This window comes from Pan paniscus, chromosome 1 (assembly GCF_029289425.2).
Source record: "Pan paniscus chromosome 1, NHGRI_mPanPan1-v2.0_pri, whole genome shotgun sequence".
Lineage (NCBI taxonomy): Eukaryota > Metazoa > Chordata > Mammalia > Primates > Hominidae > Pan > Pan paniscus.
Window position 1 is genome coordinate 139,888,144 of NC_073249.2, and position 20,685 is coordinate 139,908,828.

Consider the following 20,685-nt stretch of genomic DNA (forward strand, 5'->3'; position numbering starts at 1 on the left):
TGTATCCTTCAACACAAAGTGAAAAAAGCCCAGGAAGCTGGATAATGTCTACACTACTGCAAGGCTTCTCATTTCTTCTAGGTTTTCCAATTTACTGGCATATAGTTGCTCATAGTAGCCTCTAATGATCCTTTGAATTTCTGTGGTATTAGTTGTAAGGTCTCCCTTTTTATCCTGGGCTAAAAGTTTCTTGATTTTGTTTATCTCTTCAAAAAAACCTTCTTTTTTTTTTTCTTTTTTTTTCTTTTTTTTTTTTTGAGACGGAGTCTTGCTCTATCGCCAGGCTGGAATGTAGTGACACGATCTCAGCTCACTGCAACCTCCGCCTTCCAGGTTCAAGTGATTCTCCTGCCTCAGCCTCCTGAGTAGCTGGGACTAGAGCACCCAGATAATTTTTGTATTTTTAGTAGAGACGGGGTTTCACCATGTTGGCCAGGACGGTCTCGATCTCTTGACCTCGTGATCTGCCCGCCTCGGCCTCCCAAAATGCTGAGACTACTGATCTTTTTGTATTTTTTTGTTTCAATTTCATTTATTTCTGTTCTGATCAACATTATTTCTTCTATTCATTTTGGATTTGGTTTGCTCTTGCTTTTCTAGCTCTTTAAGATGCAACACTAGGTTGTTTATTTGAAGTTTGTCTACTTTTTTGATATAGGCACTGATTGCTATAAACTTTCCTGTTAGCACAGATTTTGCTGTATCCCATACATTTTGGAAGGTTGTATTTCCATTTTCATTTCTTTCAAGAAATTGTTTAATTTCCTTATTAATTTATTGACCCACTGGTCACTCAGGAGCACGTTGTTTAATTTCCATGTGTCTTGCTATTGGTTTCTAGTTTTATTCCACTGTGATCAGAGAATATATTTGATATAATTTCAATTTTTTTTGAACTTTTAAAGACTTGTTTTGTGACTTAACATATGGTCTATCCTTGACAATGACCCAGATGCTGAGGAGAAGAATGTGTATTCTGCAGTCATTGCATGAAATGTTCTGTAAATATCTATTAGGTCCATTTGGTGTAAGCTGCAGATTAAGTATGATATTTCTTTGTGGTTTTTCTGTCTGGGTGTTCTGTCCAGTGCTGAAAGAAGGGTCTTCAAGTCTCTAGCTATTATTGTATTGGGGTCTATCTATCTCTTTAGCTCTAGTAATATTTGCTTTATATATCTGGATGCTCCAGTGTTGGATAGATGTATGTTTAAAAATTTTATATTCTCTTGCTGAATTGACTCCTTTATCGTTATTTAGGACCCCCAAGCACTTTAGCCCATGGTGGCAGGGGCTGCTGGAACTGAGATACCAACTGCTGAGATGGAAGATTAACCTCTGGCTAGAGCTGTCTAAATGTTCCTTCTGTGAGCACCAGCTGAGCTCTGCCCCTTGTTACTTTCTGATGTGACAGGGCAGCACCATATTCAAACGCAAAGTCCCGCAATCACTGTGCTCTCCCCCTACCCAGGGTGCAGATTCTCTTTCTGCGCCATGTGGCAGCTACCAGCGGGAATGGAGGAGGGGTGGTATAGGAGATATAAGACTGTGTTTCCTATCCTCTTCAGTGCCTCTTTCCTTAATATGTTAAAACTAGGTACTATGATTGCTCACCTGATTTTTGGTTCTTATGGGAGTGCTTTTTTGTGTGGATAGTTTTTCAATTTGATGTTCCTGCTGGGGGACAATTGCTGAAGGCTTCTATTTGGCCATATTACTCTGTCTTCCTCCCCCATATCATGATTCTGCTTTAACAAATTGGACACTGAAAATCTCAACTTTTATCCACTACTAAGGCAATCCCTCAGATCCAGTCGTTCAAAACTACTCCATCTCTCCAACATCTCAAAGCTCTGTTGATATAACTCTCTCAATTGTTTATTTCCTTATGAATTCATTCATCAACTTTATTGTCACATCAACTTCCAATTCACCCTGATTACTACTCTCTTTACCGGACAACCATTTTAACAATAACCCTTGACATTTGTTCCCTTGTCTTTTTATTATCTTGGGTAACCACTGGGATTGCTGAGTACTCCTGGTTGAAACCAAGAGACTACGTCTAAATATCTGTGTAGGATTTTGAATTTTACTTCCTAAATCCATGCTATCTGAGGTAAATTCAGGTGATTATTATTGCTTTAAAATTCTCTAGAATCTATTTGTTTTTTCTTTCTTGAGACAGAATCTCATTCTGTCACTCATGCCGGACAGCATAGTGGCATGATCATAACTCACTGTAACCTCTAACTCCTGGGCTCAAGTGGTCCTCCTACCTCAGCCTCCCAAGTAGCCAGCACTGCAGGAGTACACCACCATGCCAAGCCAAGATTTAAAGAAAAAAAAAAATTTTTTTTTTTTTTGTAGAGTTGTTACCAGGGCTGTTCTTAAACTCCTGGGCTCAAGTGATCCTCCCACCTCAGCCTCCCAGAATCCCAAAGTGCTCACAGGCCTGAGCCACCGTGCCTGGCCTCTACTATTGTTAAAGTCCTCAAAACACACAGAATCTCTTTCTAAGCTCAAACTAAAAGCATACTAAAGGCTACACACGTAATATATCTGGCATACGTATTTTTCTTTCATCTCATCAGCATTTAACTAAGGCAATATATTAAAGTTTCATTAACATAGCTGTGGCCAATTTAAAATTTACAATGAATCAAAAGATGCTGAACTGAGGTTTACCTTCTCTTTATGACGAAGAAAAAAGTGTGAAGCAAATAAATGATGTCAGTATGGCTAACATGGTTCACACTAATCTAGAAAACAGTCTGAGCATTTGAAAGTGTTGGCCAGGTGCAGTGGCTCATGCCTATAATCCTAGCACTTTGGAAAGCCGAGGCGGGTGGACTTCCTGAGCTCAGGGGTTTGAGACCAGCCAAGGCAACATGGTAAAACCCCGTCCCTACTAAAATACAAAAAATTAGCCAGGCGTGGTGGCTCATGCCTGTAATCCTAGCTACACGGGAGGCTGAGACAGGAGAATCGCTTGGACCCGGGAGGTGGAGGTTGCAGTGAGCCTAGATCGCGCCACTGCACTCCAGCCTGGTCCAGCCTGGGCGACCGAGCAAGGCTGTGTCTCAAAAAAAAAAAAAAAAAAAAAAAAAGTATCATTTACATACTGCTGAAATTCCATATTATCTTTATCTCCTCTTCAAAACTGTTCTCCAAGGAAATAATATGAGTAACTCCCTTTGAAAAACAGTACTTTTAAAAGTTTTATTTTTAAAGTATTAATTCGGCCACTTCTCCTTTTACAGTTTAATATTTATACTTAGTTCTCCAGAACTTTCCTGGTCTCTACTCTTTCACCTTCATCTTTTCTCTCTCATCAGTCTAGTCCCAGTTCTGCTCTATCATGATCTGCCTTCTCACCTCCCTGCACCACTTGCTTTGTCTTTCAGTTTGTTTTCTTCTGGTATTTTTCTTGGGCATGCTGCCTAAGACCTTGAGACAAGGTTTGAAAATACAGAGGAGTAAGAAGAGGACACTGAGATTAGGTAAGCAAACTTCTACTCAGTTCACTTTATGGATTCTTACTGACTATACTTGGCACAAATGAAAGGTAAAGTGATAGGCCAAAAAAGGAGCAAAACTTAATAGTATCAATTGAAGTTAAGGAGACTGAAGACACTGAAAACTCTGGCTTGGGGAGAAGAAATACGGCCACTATAGTGACTTTAGTCATAGAAAATTTTCATACTCTGATTGAAATATGCTACCAAGAAGAATGTTTCAGATGTAGTAGTCAGATAGAGTACATGAAACGCAGCTAGCCTGAAGCAGAGTGTAAACCGTGATTTTTGTTGGATTTGATGACTCAAGTCAGGCTAGCAAGTAATAAGAAGAGACCTTAAGGAAAAACACAAACAATATAGGTAATGGTGTTGGGGTTTTTTGTTAGTTGAATCAGACCTAAACTGATGTTACAGGAAAAAGCTAAGATGCACCCTTCTCACTAACAGTAGTGTCTTGACCTATATTCTTAATAGATCAACCTCAATATTATGATTATCTGTGATCACAAAAGCATTTGTTTTCACTATCTAAAAGAGCAGGAATGTCATCCTGAACATTCTGGCCAAATTCCAACTCTGTAATTACTATCTGTTGAATGAATGCTACTATTAACTTGAGTAATTACTATATACCAAACTCCTACTCATGCATTTACTTAAACATTTCTTGTATGGCTGTGGGTACTTTTATGAGACTAAGCCAGTGAGAAAGTTTTCTACACTCACAGGAAAACAAAGTAGTGGTTGGATAAAAATATAAGAAAAGTTTGCAGTAATTGAACATATCTTCACTGAAGTTCAGAGCTGTGCTGCTCAACCTGTTTTAGGAGTGTAGGGCAGGGGGCTGGTTCCCAATCCACCTGAGAGATAAGAATAGATCATACTGCTGTCAATCAGAGGTGCTCACTCTGCCAGTAATTATTATCATCTACCGCTATGAAAATCTATGTTGGTCCATTTGTTCATTCATTCATCATTTATTTAACAAAAAATGTATAGTTTCTACTATGTCTCAGGCACTATTCTAAACATAAGGGATATAGTAGTGAACAAGACAGACAAGGTTCCTATCCTTAAAGATCTTATAATAGAGGAAAAGACAGGCAGTAAATAAACCAATATATATAAGATAAGTTAGTAAGCTGATTAGTACCAGAGAAGACACAACAAGAGTGATACAGTACACAGTAACTTAGAAGAGGTAATTAATATGTAGGATGGCCAGGCATGGTTTTTCTAAGAGGATGTCATTAAACCTTAAATGGAAAACATGAAGCCAACTCTGGAAGAAGCCAGGAGAAGTGCATTCTAAGAGGAAAGGATAAGTGCGGAGGCCTTAAAATGGGAAAGGCTTGGCGTATTCAATGAAACACAAGGCCAGTGTGGCTAGTGGGTAAGAAGTTGGTGCACACAAGGGCTAGATTAAAAAGGGCCTCTTGGTCTATGTAAGAAATGTGGATTTTGTAGGGGAGGTAGGAATAACAATTTAAAGATAAGTACCCTACCATCCTGGGAAGACTAAAGTATTCATCTTCCCATATCCCTACTGAGAATCATCATCTGTATCTTTGTTACTCAAACTGCAGTTTAAAGACCAGCGGCATTAATTTTGGCATCCAGTGGGAGTTGTTTAAAAATTGAAAACTGGGCTCCATCTTGGTCCTTCTGAATCTGAATCTGCATTTTAACCAGTGATTAGCATACACATTATAGGTGGAGAAAATTCATCTAAAGTGCTGCTCTGAAAAGTATCTGCAACTCCTGGTGAACTGTGGGCTCTAACGGAGATAACCTAAAGTTGGCTTGAGAGTGAATTTCAAATAGAAAAAAATTCATGTTGTTCTTCAGAGAATACAAATTCTAGGTATTTCCAATGTTTTAACAAAAGGGGTTAAATATAATCATAGACCTAAACATATGAGAGCAAAAAAGAATTCTTTTTTTGAAAAATCATAAAAGATGTGGCTAATCACATATATGGTATGGCTACTTTAAAGACATGATGTTCTCTAATGTAAAGATATTCACATGACAGCAAAGCAAACTCCATTTTTCAACTAGAAGAGTTGATTGATTACCTATCTCTTGCCAATTCCTCTCTATTAACTAAGTAAAGCCCATCTCAAAAATGTATCTTTAATGACTCAGTCCACATCTTATTCTAATTGCTTAGTTTCTCATACCTTATATTCTCAAATGTTTATCTTTTAATATCCTTCTTTTAACTTTTCAACTTTTTTATTTAAAAAAATTTCTAAACTACAGAAAAGATGAAAAAATAGGACAGTGAACATCTCTATACTCTTCACCTAGATTCACTAATTATTAACATTTTGTCACTTTTATCTTTTTTCTCTATGTATGCACATACATACTCAATTTTTTCTGACCTATTTGAAAGCAAATAGTTGTCATTCATATTTAACCCCTAATTACCTCAGCATGTACTATGTCTATGAACAAAGATATCATTTTTGATCAAGGATCTGATCACAGACCATACATTACATTTGGTTTCCATGTCTCTCTAGTCTAGAGAAGCCTCCCTCCAACTTTTTTGGTTGTTATGATACTGACACTTTAGAAGTCAGTTGTTCTGTAGAATATTCTACATTAATTTGTTTTCTCGGGATTAGGCCCAAATCAAACATTTTGGTAGGGAACACTTTTGGTTAAATATTTCAGTGAGATCACCACAAACTGATGTTTTATTTTAACTGTTTTCATAGCCCCTGTGTTTATGTTTTATGTTCCCAAGTAAATTTTAAATAAGCTCCTTCAAGGATGTGGCCATGCTTTCTATTTCTTTGTTATTTCCCCAAAGAATGTAGTACAACCTTTGTGTATATTACATACACAACAAATAAATGAAAAACTCAAAAGCAGAGCTGACAACTATTTCTAAGGATAGCAGAATATACATAACTATTATACATTGAGTGGTTTCATACCAGACTAAAAATATTTGGGCTTTGCCTCTAAAATTTTTGAGAGAAATAATTAAGCAGGTAAACAGTTTAGAACAATACCTAATATAGTATGTACAAAAAATGTCTAGGAAAGCTGGGGCTAAAGGCAGATATCAAGCAGACTGAACTAAGATTGGAAGGTGAGGGAATAAAGAGGATGGTCAAGTAACATATCTCAAAATATTTTTATGAGTAAACTGAGCTTTACACGGAAGCTGGAGACAACAGATTTAAGAAAGATCTCATCTTTTAAGTTGTACTTGATTAGAAACTATTTCTTAGAGAAGAAAAAAAGAGCAAAATAGTTCATTTAATTCTTATTTAAGCAGCTGAGAGGCCAGGCGCCTGTAATCTCAGCACTTTGGGAGGCCTAGGTGGGCGGATCACCTGAGGTCAGGAGTTTGTGACCAGCCTGACTAACACCGTGAGACTCTGTCTCTACTAAAAATACAAAAATTAGCTGGGCATGGTGGCGCATGCCTATAATCCTCGCTACTTGGGAGGCTGAGGCAGAATTGCTTGAACGTGGGAGGCAGAGGTTGCAGTGAGCCGAGATCGCACCATTGCACTCCAGCCCGGGCAGCAAGAGCAAAACTCTGTCTCCAAAAAAAAAAAAAAAGGTAGCTGAGAACAGTACACAGAGACAACAAAATATGATATTATTAAAATAAAAGTGTGTTATATCAGATGGGGTTCAGGAAATATTTAAAAATTATTTTTAAGAAATACAGTACAATTTTTAATTTACATTTAGATGAAGCTTACTAGATTAAAAGTGAAGTAAACATGAAAACATGTCACACAAAAGAAAGGGAAGCAGTAAATATAACTTGTTTGAAGAACTGCGTCTACATAGAACAAGAGATCACAAAACTGGAGATAGGGTATATAAAGAACATTTGTTAAGTAAGTCACTCTTAATTAAGATCAGGTTTTGGACTACCAGCTGATAATTTTGAAGTATGTCAGCTAATGATTAAGACTATTCTTTTACGCTGCCCCACACAAACATTTTTTAAGTGTTGGTCATTATGCAATCCAATTGCTTTTAAGATAGCATTTATGCTTCTCTCCTGCTGTTTTTTTTTCCTATATATAACCAACAAGTTATTAAAAGAAAAACAGAAGCTTTATCTCATCCAAATGCAACTGGGAAAATATACTACTACATGATGCCTATAAATGTCATATGTGGTGAGCTCCTCCAGATTTATATTTCATGAAAATAATGGTTAATGTCATTGCCAGACATCTTGCAGTTACCAGGACTTTGTAATGCTGAACAAACAAATTAACATTATTTTTCTAAAAAGTACTACTGAATAAATCTGAAATTATTATCTAAGCATAAATACATATTCCTTTTAAACCAAAGCATATTTTGAAAAGCAGTAATGCAAAAAGATTTAAAACCTACTACACACTGTATAAAAACAGAATATTTAGGATACTTGCCCTTGAGATACACAATATTACATAATGAATAGTTTTTATGACACACATAGCTAAAAACAACTCATGTTTCTTCTCATTCATAGAAGAGTTATTTGGTTTGGCCGACAGATGTGGAATTTTGGTTCCACGAAAAAGAATACTCCAGGATTCTGCAAAAAGCCAAAAATTACATGGGCAGATGACATACCATAAACTACTAGCCTTTACAAACAGCTCTCTAGCAAGAAAGCCAACCTTAGTCTTGTGTATCAATGCAATTCTCTTGTTTAAGTGTAAGGATTATAGTTATGCTAAATAGTGAGATGACAATCAATTCTGTAACAAGTTCACTGCTTTCAAACAGATAAATATCATTGTAACTACAGGACCATCACAAATATCTTTCTAATAAGCCTACTCCAATTTGGTATTTGATCCTAAGTAGTATTTGCAAACATTATCTTTCCTTCTCATGGGGTGGAATTCCCATGGCCTTCCATATTTATAGAGAGAACTTTATTTATAATTGCAGTCAAAATTCCAGGTGTGGGAGAAATGTATGCTACTACTATTAAAGAGATGAGCAAATTTTATTTCATAAGATAATTTCCTCTACTTTTCTTAAAACCATTTCACAAAATTATTTATTCATCTGTTTATCTAAAACTTCGTGAGAATTTAAAAGGTAAGACTATGTTGAAGAAGCCACAACTAAACTATATACACATTTATAAGCAATGTATATATAAACTCTCTCTGTATCTATCTCTATCTCTATCTAGTAAAGAGGGGCTGGTCACAAAATTGAATACAAGTATCCATCAAATATTTCTCCATCATAAGTTGAGACAATAATTTTTATTGCAGGGTATCATGCCAAAATTATATTTTTAAAAGGATACTATGCTCAGGAACATCAGTTTTCTCAAAAATTCAAGCTATTCATTAATTCATTTACTTCACAAATATTTGAGTACATACTATATGCAAGGAAATGTGTCAAATACTGTCAAGTAAAATTATACAAAAGTTAGCTGGCCCTCTCCCCTAAAAGGCTTATGATCCATTGAGATCTGCACTCACATCCCTTTAAAATACTTTATCCCCTTGAGCTAGAAAATTTGAGTGAGGAAGTATTAGAAAATATTTGGGCATTCCTTAAGTGGTAATTACCTGATCTTGCAATGACATCACTGGATTATTTTTGGTAGTGTTGATATGAAGGACATGGTATTTATTCTTTGCACACAGGTCATAGGCGATATTGGTAAATGAAGTGCTTGCCGTTTTGGGAACTCTGTTATAAATGATCACCATGTCCTCTTCCTCATCTAAAGTGGCATCTTGCCGAGGGCCATCCATTGTATGTCGCTGCTCAATTTCTCGGACTTCATGTCTTGCAATAGCCCTTTCTGCAAAGAAAAACAGATACGAACTAAGTTTTTAAGGACACTATAAGGAAGTTATGAACACTGAACTTTGGACCATGATTAGAAAAGATACAAAAAAGAAAACAAAAAACAAAAGCAAAGAACCAAGGGATATGGAAAACATGGGTAAATTGCTTGGGTTTCTAAGAGGATCTAGTTGATTCTAAAACAGCTGTACAGCCTGGAACATAATCTTCCTATTCAAGAACTAGGTAAGAGCTGTTGAAGAAATGTTTTGAGGACCAAAGCTTCAGAATTCCTTATGAAGGATAATACATATGTATATCAAGAACAAAGGAATAAAGAGTCAACAAATGCAGAATAGCACAGACCACAGAGTACTTCAGTGCAGTTCAAAAGTCACTTTACATTCTAATAGAATTCCTACAGCCTGAATTAATTCTCAAACACACAAAGATTGCATGGAATACTAAACTTCACGGTATAAAAATGCACTTAGAAGAGAAATTACTTAAAATTTAAGAAAAGGTTTTGAAATTTATTACCCGATTTAGTTATTCTCTGGTTTATAAAAATGTAGCAGGACAGTGATTATAAAGTGATTATAAATTATAAAACTGTAGCAGGACAGTGATTATAAAGTGATTATAAACGCTAATATGACTTAACAAGAGTAGAAACAATATGACTTACAAGGGTAGAAACAATACTACCATAAATCCTTTTTCTCTTTGGTATTGCATTAGAAACTATGTTTAGCACATGGCTATGCTTTTCACTTAAATTTCATGGTTCCTCTAAAATCACCTATTTGCTATGTGGTTTCAAAAGCAGTTACATTTTGCTTTCTAGTATTCTCTATTTAATGCAAACTTCAGCTTCAAATATATATATTCAAATATCTATACATTCTAATATATATTCAAATATATATTTTTTCTTTTATAAATATATATGAATAAGGATGCAAGAAAAGGAGAGGAAAGAAGGAAATGAGGAGCGTGAAATCTCTAGCAAGATTGCAAATACTTTGCACGGGGATAGTTACACATATAGCACGTACTCTCTTAACCCCCAAGTCTTTGTGCAAGCTATCTCACCTATCTTGAACAATCTTCCATTTCCCCACCCAACCTTTACATTTCAACTCAATTGCTTCCCAGGGAAGCATCTGATAGCTCTGACTAGGTCAAATCATCTTTTTTTTTTTCGGAGACGGAGTCTCGCTTTGTCACCCAGGCTGGAGTACAGTGGTTCGAACTTGGCTCACTGCAACCTCTGCCTCCTGGGTTCAAGCAATTCTCTGCCTCAGCCTACTGAGTAGTTGGGATTACAGGCGTCCGACACCACACCCAGCTAATTTTTGTATTTTTAGTAGAGACACGGTTTCACCATCTTGGCCAGGCTGGTCTTGAACTCCTGACCTTGTGATCCACCCGCCTCGGCCTCCCAAAGTGCTGGGATTACAGGCATGAGCCCCCACGCCCGGCTATCTTTTAAAAAATATACATTCATCTATCTTATACTACATGTCTCATTATATTTATCATAATTGCAGTTTTACATTGTATGTGTGGTTATTAGTGTCCCCTATGATGCTGACAACTTAATAAAGTAAGATGAAAAGCATGTGGTATAATTACAGCAACAAGTGCAGACTTCAAATATTGTCAGAGCATGCATCTTTGATTTTGGTTGAAAAGATATGGACACCATGTTATATAGAATACACTCTGAGCTGAGGATTTGCATTCAAAAAACCAGAATTAAAAATTCCAGGCCTGCTGCTTACTAGCAGTGGGCCTTCCAAAACAGAAGTACATATATGAGAGATATACGTATGTGTTATATATTTATATGCAAATATACATACTCTTTTATTCTGGGGGAAGGTATGAACTGAAAATGGAGAGAGAAAGACATAATGAGCTTAATATTGAATACACTGTTGGATAGCCTGGGTCATCCAGGAGATATAAGATAATTGGGTTTATAGGTGTACAGTTGAGAATAAAGGTTCAAGTAGCAGATAGAAAGCTGCCTAGACAATATACAGTATGTAGCACAGACAGAGACCCTAGGATAGAATCTTAGATAATACCAATATTTAAAAGGCAAGTAGGAAAAGATAATCCATAAAATAAACTAAGAATAAGAAAGAAAAAAGAGCCAGGAGAGACTTTAAAGAAGCACATACCATACTATTTTTTAAATCAATAGTGCTTTATAAATAAACCTACAAATCAAGGTAACATACGATAAGCATCCATACAAGATTTGGAAGTTGTCTTAGATTAAATTCAACTAATTTGTATTGAGAACCTATGAACATTATTATTTTTTTGAGACAGGGTCTCACTCTGTCACCCAGGCTGGAGTGCAGTGGTGTGACCATGGCTCACTGCAGCCTCGACCTCCCCAGGCTTAGGTTATCCTCCCACATCAGCCTCCCAAGTAGCTGGGACTACAGGTGCACATGATCACATCTGGCTAATTTTTGTATTTTTTGTAGAGACGGCGTTTCACCATGTTGCCCAGGCTGGTCTTGAACTCCCAGGCTCAAGTGATCCTCCCTCCTCAGCCTCCCAAGGTGTTGGGATTGTAGGTGTGAGCCACTGTACCTGGCCTGAACATTATTATATTCAACAATTTTAAAGGAACATTATCTTCTAAACAGTTCAAAATTATTATGGTAATGTTACGTCCAAACACCCTCCCCTTTTCTACTAAGGGAAATACAACAGTGGTGTTGGCATTTAAGCGCTGACAGAAGCGTGAGAGGTTTCCTCTAGCAACACAGACATATGTGAAATTGCCTTTAAAAGATTCACCTACTCACACAAGTAGGAGTTTGCGCTAAAGAAAAAAAAGATTCACTTACAATCAACAATGCTGAATTTACTCACACTAGTTTTTTCTTCAAATCAAATACTTAGAAAAAAAGATTTTTTGTGTTATTTCATAAGCAGGTATCTATTTTATCTATAAAAAACATGAGACAAACTGCAAAATTGTTTTAAGATTACCTCATCAACTTTGCTACACCTCCAGCAGGGCCATGAAACAAACGTTTTTAAAAAGTGATTATTATTCTTGGTTCATTATGTGTATTAAATCATATAAACTGTGTATTTCATACAATTTTAGAAATGTCTTAAATTATGAGAAGGTAGAAATATTGGAATCACTACTTTCCTCATTCAAATAGTATTTACATGCATTCTCTATTTTTCAAGTGTTTTTACTTTGCTTAAATATATAAGACAATTATTAATATAATGTTGGGCCTAAAACTACATAAAAAGATAAAATTGTATGGAAAATTAAGAACAATTTTGTTAGTAATATTAAATCATATCTCAGTTGAACAGCAGTAACTATTATTGATGATAAATTACTATCTTTCTTCTGTGGCAATACTTAAAATCAATAAGAGTGTTTTCAATACAGTCATTTTCTTTATTTACTAAGTAAGTATTAGATAGTTATAATTCTTTTTTTTAGCAAAGATGCTCTACATCTAGTTAGTACAGCCTCTTGTGAGGCTTTCTTAAATCACTGAAGAAAGTTAACTAGTTACGCCACATTTGCAGTGCACTTAGAATGTAGGCAGTATATTCAAAATACTTAGGATACATTTTGTCGTAATGTTTTCTTCATCTTTGAGTAATAAATTGCAGTTCACCCTTGAACAACATGGATTTGAACTGCACGAGTCCAATACGTGGATTCTTTTTCAATAAAATTTACACTGAGTGTGCCCGCTTCTCCTGCCTCCTACCTCCTTTATCTCTTCTGCCTCTGGCATCCATGAGACAGCAAGACTAGGCCCACCTCTTCCTCCTCAGCCTGCTCAGTGTGAAGATGACGAGGATGAAGATGTTTGTGATAATCTATTTCCACTTAACAAATAGAAAACTTAACATATTTTCTCAGAGCCTGGCCTGGTGGCATGCACCTGTAGTCCCAGCTACTGCTACTCAGGAGTTGAGGGAGAAGGATTGCTTAAGCCGAGGAGTTTGAGACAAGCCTGGGCAATGCAGCTAGACCCCCATCTCTTAAAAAAATTTTTTAAATAAAAAAATAAAAAATACATATTTTCTATTTCTTGTATGTTAAATAACATTTTCTTTTCCCTAGTTTACTTTATTGTAAGAATATAGTATATAGTGTTACAAGAATACAGCATGTAATATACAATATGTGTTAATCAACTGTTTATTGATTGGCCAGGCTTCTGGCCAACAGTAAGCTATTAATAGTTAAGTTTAAAGGTGTTGGGAAGTCCTTTGACAACCGGTGCAAGACAAAGATGCCCTCTCTCACCACTCCTATTCAACATAGTATTGGAAGTTCTGGCCAGGGCAATCAGGCAGGAGAAAGAAATAAAGGGTATTCAATTAGAAAAAGAGGAAGTCATATTGTCTCTGTTTGCAGATGACATGATTGTATATTTAGAAAACCCCATCGTCTCAGCCCAAAATCTCCTTAAGCTGATAAGCAACTTCAGCAAAGTCTCAAGATACAAAATCAATGTGCAAAAATCACAAGCATTCCTATACACCAATAATAGAGAGCCAAATCATGAGTGAACTCCCATTCACAATTGCTACAAAGAGAATAAAATACCTAGGAATCCAACTTACAAGGGATGTGAAGGACCTCTTCGAGGAGAACTATAAACTTTGCTCAAGGAAATAAGAGAGGACACAAATAAATGGAAAAACACTCCATGCTCATGGATAGGAAGAATCAGTATCATGAAAATGGCCATACTGCCCAAGGTAATTTATAGATTCAATGCTATCCCCATCAAGCTACCACTGACTTTCTTCACAGAATTGGAAAAAACTACCTTAAATTTCATATGGAACCAAAAAAGACCCCGCATAGCCAAGACAATCCTAAACAAAAAGAACAAAGCTGAAGGCATCACGCTACCGACTTCAAACTATATTACAAGGCTACACTACCAAAACAGCATGGTACTGGTATCAAAACATAAATACAGACAAATGGAACAGAACAGAGTCCTCAGAAATAACACCACACATCTAGAACCATCTGATCTTTGACAAACCTGACAAAAACAAGCAATGGGGAAAGGATTCCCTATTTAATAAGCGGTGTTGGGAAAACTGGCTAGCCATATACAGAGAACTGAAACTGGACCCCTTCCTTACACCTTACACAAAAGTTAACTCAAGATGGATTAGAGACTTAAACATAAGACTTAAAACCATAAAAACCCTACAAGAAAACCTAGGCAACACCATTCAGGACATAGGCATGGGCAAAGACTTCATGACTAAAACACCAAAAGCAATGGCAACAAAAGCCAAAATTGACAAATGGGATCTAATTAAACTAAAGAGCTTCTGCACAGCCAAAGAAACTATCATCAGAGTGAACAGGCAACCTACAGAATGGGAGAAAATTTTTGCAATCTACCCATCTGACAAAGGGCTAATACCCAGAATCTACAAAGAACTTAAACAAATTTACAAAAACAACCCCATCAAAAAGTGGGTGAAGGACATGAACAGACACTTCTCAAAAGAAGACATTTATGCAGCCAACAAACATATGAAAAAAAGCTCATCATCACTGGTCATTAGAGAAATGCAAATCAAAACCACAACAAGATACCATCTTACGCCAGTTAGAATGGCAATCATTAAAAAGTCAGGAAACAAGAGATGCTGGAGAGGACGTGGAGAAATAGGAATGCTTTTACACTGTGGATGGGAGTGTAAATTAGTTCAACCATTGTGGAAAACAATGTGGCGATTCCTCAAGGATCTAGAACCAGAAATACCATTTGACCCAGCAATCCCATTACTGGGTATATACCCAAAGGATTATAAATTATTCTACTATAAAGACACATGCACACGTATGTTTACTGTGGCACTGTTTACAATAGTAAAGATGTGGAACCAACCCAAATCCCCATCAATGATAGACTGGATAAAGAAAATGTGGCACATATACACCATGGAATACTATGCAGCCATAAAAAGGATGAGTCCATGTCCTTTGCAGGGACATGGATAAAGCTAGAAACCATCATTCTCAGCAAACTAACATAAGAACAGAAAACCAAACACCACATGTTCTCACTCATAAGTGGGAGTTGAACAATGAGAACACATGGACACAGGGAGGGGAACATCACATACCGGGGCCTGTTGGGGGATGGGGGCTAGGGGAGGGATAGCATTAAGAGAAATACCTAATGCAGATGATGGGTTGATGGGTGCAGCAAACCACCATGGCACAGGTATACCTATGTAACAAACCTGCATGTTCTGCACACGTACCCCAGAACTTAAAGTATAATAATAAAAAAATTTTTTTAAGATAAAAATTTTTAAAAAAAGTTGTTGGGAAGTCAAAAGTTATATGCAGATTTGATGGCACAGGGGTGGGGAGTGGTGCCCTAGCTCCCACATTGTTCAAGATCCAAATGTATAGAAAATCTGCTATGCAAGCTATCTCAGGTTCACCATGAAATGTATAGCCTACAGATCACACGGGGTGCAATCTAAGAGTCATGAAATTGCAGGCAGGCCAGGCACCAATGGCACTATTATTTCCAACTGAAGATGGACACTTAGTTCCATGGCAATTCTAGTTTTTCCAGGCTCCTGATGAAGGCAGCACATATCTGAGCTTGATGCTTTTCCACGTGTCAGATTAGCAACAAACTCAATTCTTTTAAAAGGTAACAGTAATATTTACCTATTTCCATACTGACAGGCCCTTAAAGACTTTATTTATTAACAGAATAAAATGATTAGTTAAGTATAAAACATTACATTAAACTAAAATCTACACAGCATTAAAATGACAAGGATGTATTCTGTATCAGACTGCAGGATAACTGAAGAAAAGAGAACTGAAAACGTGCAATAGTTCTATATTATGGGTAACATTTTAGGACGAGAGGGATATAAGAAACAGCAAAGAGAAAGAGCAATAAATTGTCTTGTCCTCAAATACTGAGACTTCTAGTGTTAAAATAAAAAAGAAATACATTGATAACAAGTAGATAAGTAATAAATCCAAAGCAAAAAATATTAACAAAAAAGACCAAATTTTCATATCTTTATAGTAAGAAAACACAGAAATCAGCAATAATAACACTTCAGTAATGACAAGCTAAGGTGATTTATAAGAGACTGAACTATATATGCATAACAGAGCAGAGCAACACTACACATTAGTGGCTCATAATGATTTTGGTATCATGGACTCCTTTGAGAATATGATGAGAAAATTATGCTCTCTTACAAGGTTGGCTTGTGCATTTCAGGGCTTCCTCTTAGACCCCAACCACAGGCAAGGGGGTCTATGACCCTAGATTAACTACCCTTAAAAACAAAACAGCTCCTAGGACAATGAGGCCTGATGATAACCTACCAAAAGACACTGGTAAGTATGCAGAAAAAATAGGTTACTCCTAAGTAAAGATCAAAGGCAAGTAGAAATCAAAGGGGAAACCAGCAGTGTCTACCCAAGAATTGTCTATGGGTGGAGGAGCCTTGGCATATCAATTTGTCTAGTCAGATCCTCCTGGCAAGTATGCCTATTGTAGAGCTAGATAAGCTAGGCTCTAAAAGCTCAGTGCCATTAAATGTCTGAATTAAATTGGATCCTTTGCATTTTCTAGGAATGAATCTTGAGCTGTGTGCATCTCCAATAACTGCTCTGACGTGTAACTCATTCCCCATAAAATGAATACACAATGAGGAATAGGGAGCAATACAGATGCACCAAAAGAAAGCTGTTGTGAGGCTATTTAACTGATTCTTGCTTCAGCATCACTTACTGTGAGCTGACTGCCCAGCCAAACACCATCTGATCCTCATGGAAGTAATGTTTTCTAATCACTGAGAATTAAGTAAATTGACTGTCTGACTGTATACACTATTTTCTTAAGAGTATTGTTAGCCTGGCCAGGTGCGGTAGCTCATGTCTGTAATCCCAGCACTTTGGGAAGCCAAGGCAGGAAGATCACTTACTTGAGCTGAGGAGTTCAAGACCAGCCTGAGCAACACGGCAACACCTTGTCTCTACTAAAAATTTTTAAAAATTAGCTGAGTGTGGTGGTGCATGCCTGTAGTCCCAGCTACTCGGGAAGCTGAGGTGCGTAGATTGCCTGAGCCCAGGAGTTTGAGGCTGCAGTGAGCCATGTTCACGCCACTGCGCTCCAGCCTGGATGACAGAGCAAGCCCCTGTCTCAAAAAGAGTATTATTAGCTTGAATCAGTCTCCCTGAGCACAATCACCATGGGGGACTAACAAAATAAATTTCTATATGCAAGGTAGAGAGATTCTGAACACTGACAAATGCTTTCTTGTGTGATTTCCAGATAGTCAACAGGGATGCATATGGTACCATTAAAACTTACAAGTTATGGTTATATGAATCATCCTATAAAAAAGAGCTAACAGTGACTTCCACTTTAAGGGAAGATGGAGTAGACTTATGTTTCACTGTTGCCCCTTCTGAGTACACCTAAAAACCTGGCACACAATACATGAAACAAATGTAAGACTCTAAAAGAGAAGACAGTAGACTACTGGAACCCCTGGGACCTAAGGACAATAAAGTGCTGAGTTGCCCTAAGTTTTATTTATGCCTCATATATTCCAGACTTGGAGCTATAGAAGCTGGCAATCTAGAAACAGGTACAGACAAAAGAATCCCTACAAAAACCTATTCTCTGTAGCCAAAGGACCAGGAAAGGAACAGCATAGCAAGATAGAAAGCTTAGATAATAACCACTCTACAGTAGCCAATTTCATAGGAAAAACCGGCCCCCCCACCAACTGTACAGGACAAGTAGGGAGCTTAGACTTCCACCCTCACAATGCCCAATATCCCTGATGGGGTGATGTCAGAGAAGGCCAAGTACAGGGTCAGGACTTTCATCTCAGACAGCAGGTAACAAGGCACCTCTGCAGTATCAGTGGAGTCCAAGCAAGGAAACAGAAGATTATAATTAGACCCAGAGTCTTATAATACAAAAATGCTCAGGTTTCTATAAAATACTTATTCATCATACCAAGAACCAGCGGGATCTCAAACTCAACGAATAAAGACAATCAAGAAATGACCAACACCAAAATAACAGGAATGTTAAAATTTATCAAAGACTTAAAGCAGCCATGATAAAAAATCTTTAATGAGCAATTATGAACATGCTTGAACCAAACGAAAAAAATGGAAAGCCCCAGCAAATACAATCTCAGTAGAGAAAATGAAGATACAAAAAAAGAACCAGGCCGGGCATGGTGGCTCACGCTTGTAAACCCAGCATTTAGGGAAGCCGAGGTGGGTGGATCATGAGGTCAGGAGTTCAAGACCAGCCTGGCCAACATAGTGAAACCTTGTCTCTACCAAAAATACAAAAATTAGCCAGGCGTGGTGGTGCATGCCTGTAGTCTCAGCTACTCAGGAGGATGAGGCAGGAGAATCACTTGAACCTGGGAAGCAGAGGCTGCGGTGAGCGGAAGTCACGCCATTGCACTCCAGCCTGGGCAACAGAGCGAGACTTTGTCTCAAAAAAGAACCAAATGGAAATACGCGAACTAAAATAAAAAGCTCAGTGAATGGGTTCAATAGCAGAATGGAAGAGATGAAGAAAAGTTTAATGAACTGAAAGAAAAAACAAAAGAAATTACTGAACCTAACAGCAGTGGGAAAACAGACCAAGAAAAGGAGAAACAAAAACAAACAAGAGCTCAAGAAACTGTGGTCTAGAACAAAAGATCTAACATTGGTGTCACAGAGTCTTAAAAGAATAGGAGAAAGAAAGCAGGGTTGAAAAGTGCTCAAAGAAATTATGGCTGACAACTTTACACACTTAAACAGAGACATAAACATTTAGATAGAGAAGCTGAACAAACTCCAAATAAGGTAAACCCAAAGATATCCATGTCAAGACATATCATAATCAAACTTCTGAAAACAAAAGACAAAAAAAGTCTTGAATGCACCTATATGAAGCCTACAAGAGAAAACTGGATTAACAGCAGATTTCTTATCACGAACCATGGAGCCAATAGGAAGTGGCATAATGTTTTTCAAGTGCTGAAATAAAATAATTGTATACCTAGAGAAAATAATTTTCAGGAATGAAAGGGAAAGTAACTCACATGAAAGAAAATTAGCATTTATTGCCAGTAGACCTACCCTAAAAGACTGGCTAAAAAAACTCTATAAATAAACAAAAAGGAAAAGATAAAAGAAGAAATCTTAAAACATCAGAAAGAACAAACAAAAAATGGAGAGTAAAAATATGTGTAAATACAATAAACTTTCCCTTTCCTCTTGAGTTTTCAAAAGCAAGTTTGACAGAGAAAGCAAAATTATTACGGCATTCTGTGATGTGGCTCTAAATGAAGGCAGAGCAAATATTTAAAACAATTACATCGTAAGTGAGGGAGAATAAAAAGACATAAGTGGAGGTAAGGTTTCTATACTTCACCTGAATTGGTAAAATGATACCAGTGAACTGACAGGTGACATTTATATAATAAAATATGTAAAACAAGCATGAAAAAGACTATATAAAGACATTAAACTCAAATCAAAATACAATTCTAAAAAAAAATATAAGTAACCCACAGGAATGCAGAAAGAGAAAACAGAAGTGAAAAAAATGGAACAGAAGACAAATAAATAGAAATGTCAAGGGAAATTTTAAAAATACATTGACATGAATGAAAATGAAAATAAGCAAATCAAAATTTGTGGGACATAGTTAAGGCAGGACTGAGAGGGAAATTTACAGCACTGTATGCAGACTTTAGAAAAGAACAGTCTCTAATCAATAATCAAAGAAGATATACAAATGACTAACAAACATGAACAGATGTTCAACATCATTAGTCACTGGGACATGCAAATCAAAACCACAACAAAGTACCACTTCATACACACTAGGATGGCTATAATTAAAAACAGATAAACCAAAAACTTAAAAAAAAAAGAGAAAAGAATAGGAAAATAACAAATGTTAGTGAGGAAGTGACAAATTGTAACCCTCATACATTGCTGGAGGGGATGTAACATGGTGAAGTCATGATGAAAAACAGTTTGGCAGTTTCTCAAAAAAGTTAAACAGAATTTCCAAATACCTCAGTAATTCTACTCCAAGGTATATACCACCCCAGAGAACTGAAAACAGGTACTCAAATACTTATAAATGTTTAAAGCACTAACTCACTATAGCCAAAAGGTAGAAACAATCCAAATGTCCATCAACAGATGAATGAACAAATAAATTGTGGTACTATATACAGAGCAATAGAATATTATGCAACCATAAAAAGGAATGAAGTACTCATATATGTTAGTAAT

The 20,685-nt window shown here is 36.7% G+C and overlaps 1 protein-coding gene across 4 annotated transcripts in view; it reads right to left on the bottom strand.

The window, feature by feature from the left end:
- The window catches only part of HS2ST1 (heparan sulfate 2-O-sulfotransferase 1), a 199,260-nt gene that overhangs the window by 29,152 nt on the left and 149,423 nt on the right, over window positions 1–20,685 (bottom strand). For all 4 annotated transcript variants that reach the window (XM_003805308.5, XM_008969691.5, XM_055116498.2 and 1 more), the window contains exon 2: window positions 9,095–9,333. In XM_003805308.5, the coding sequence (XP_003805356.1) occupies window positions 9,095–9,333 (239 nt within the window). The remainder of the gene's footprint in view (window positions 1–9,094; window positions 9,334–20,685) is intronic.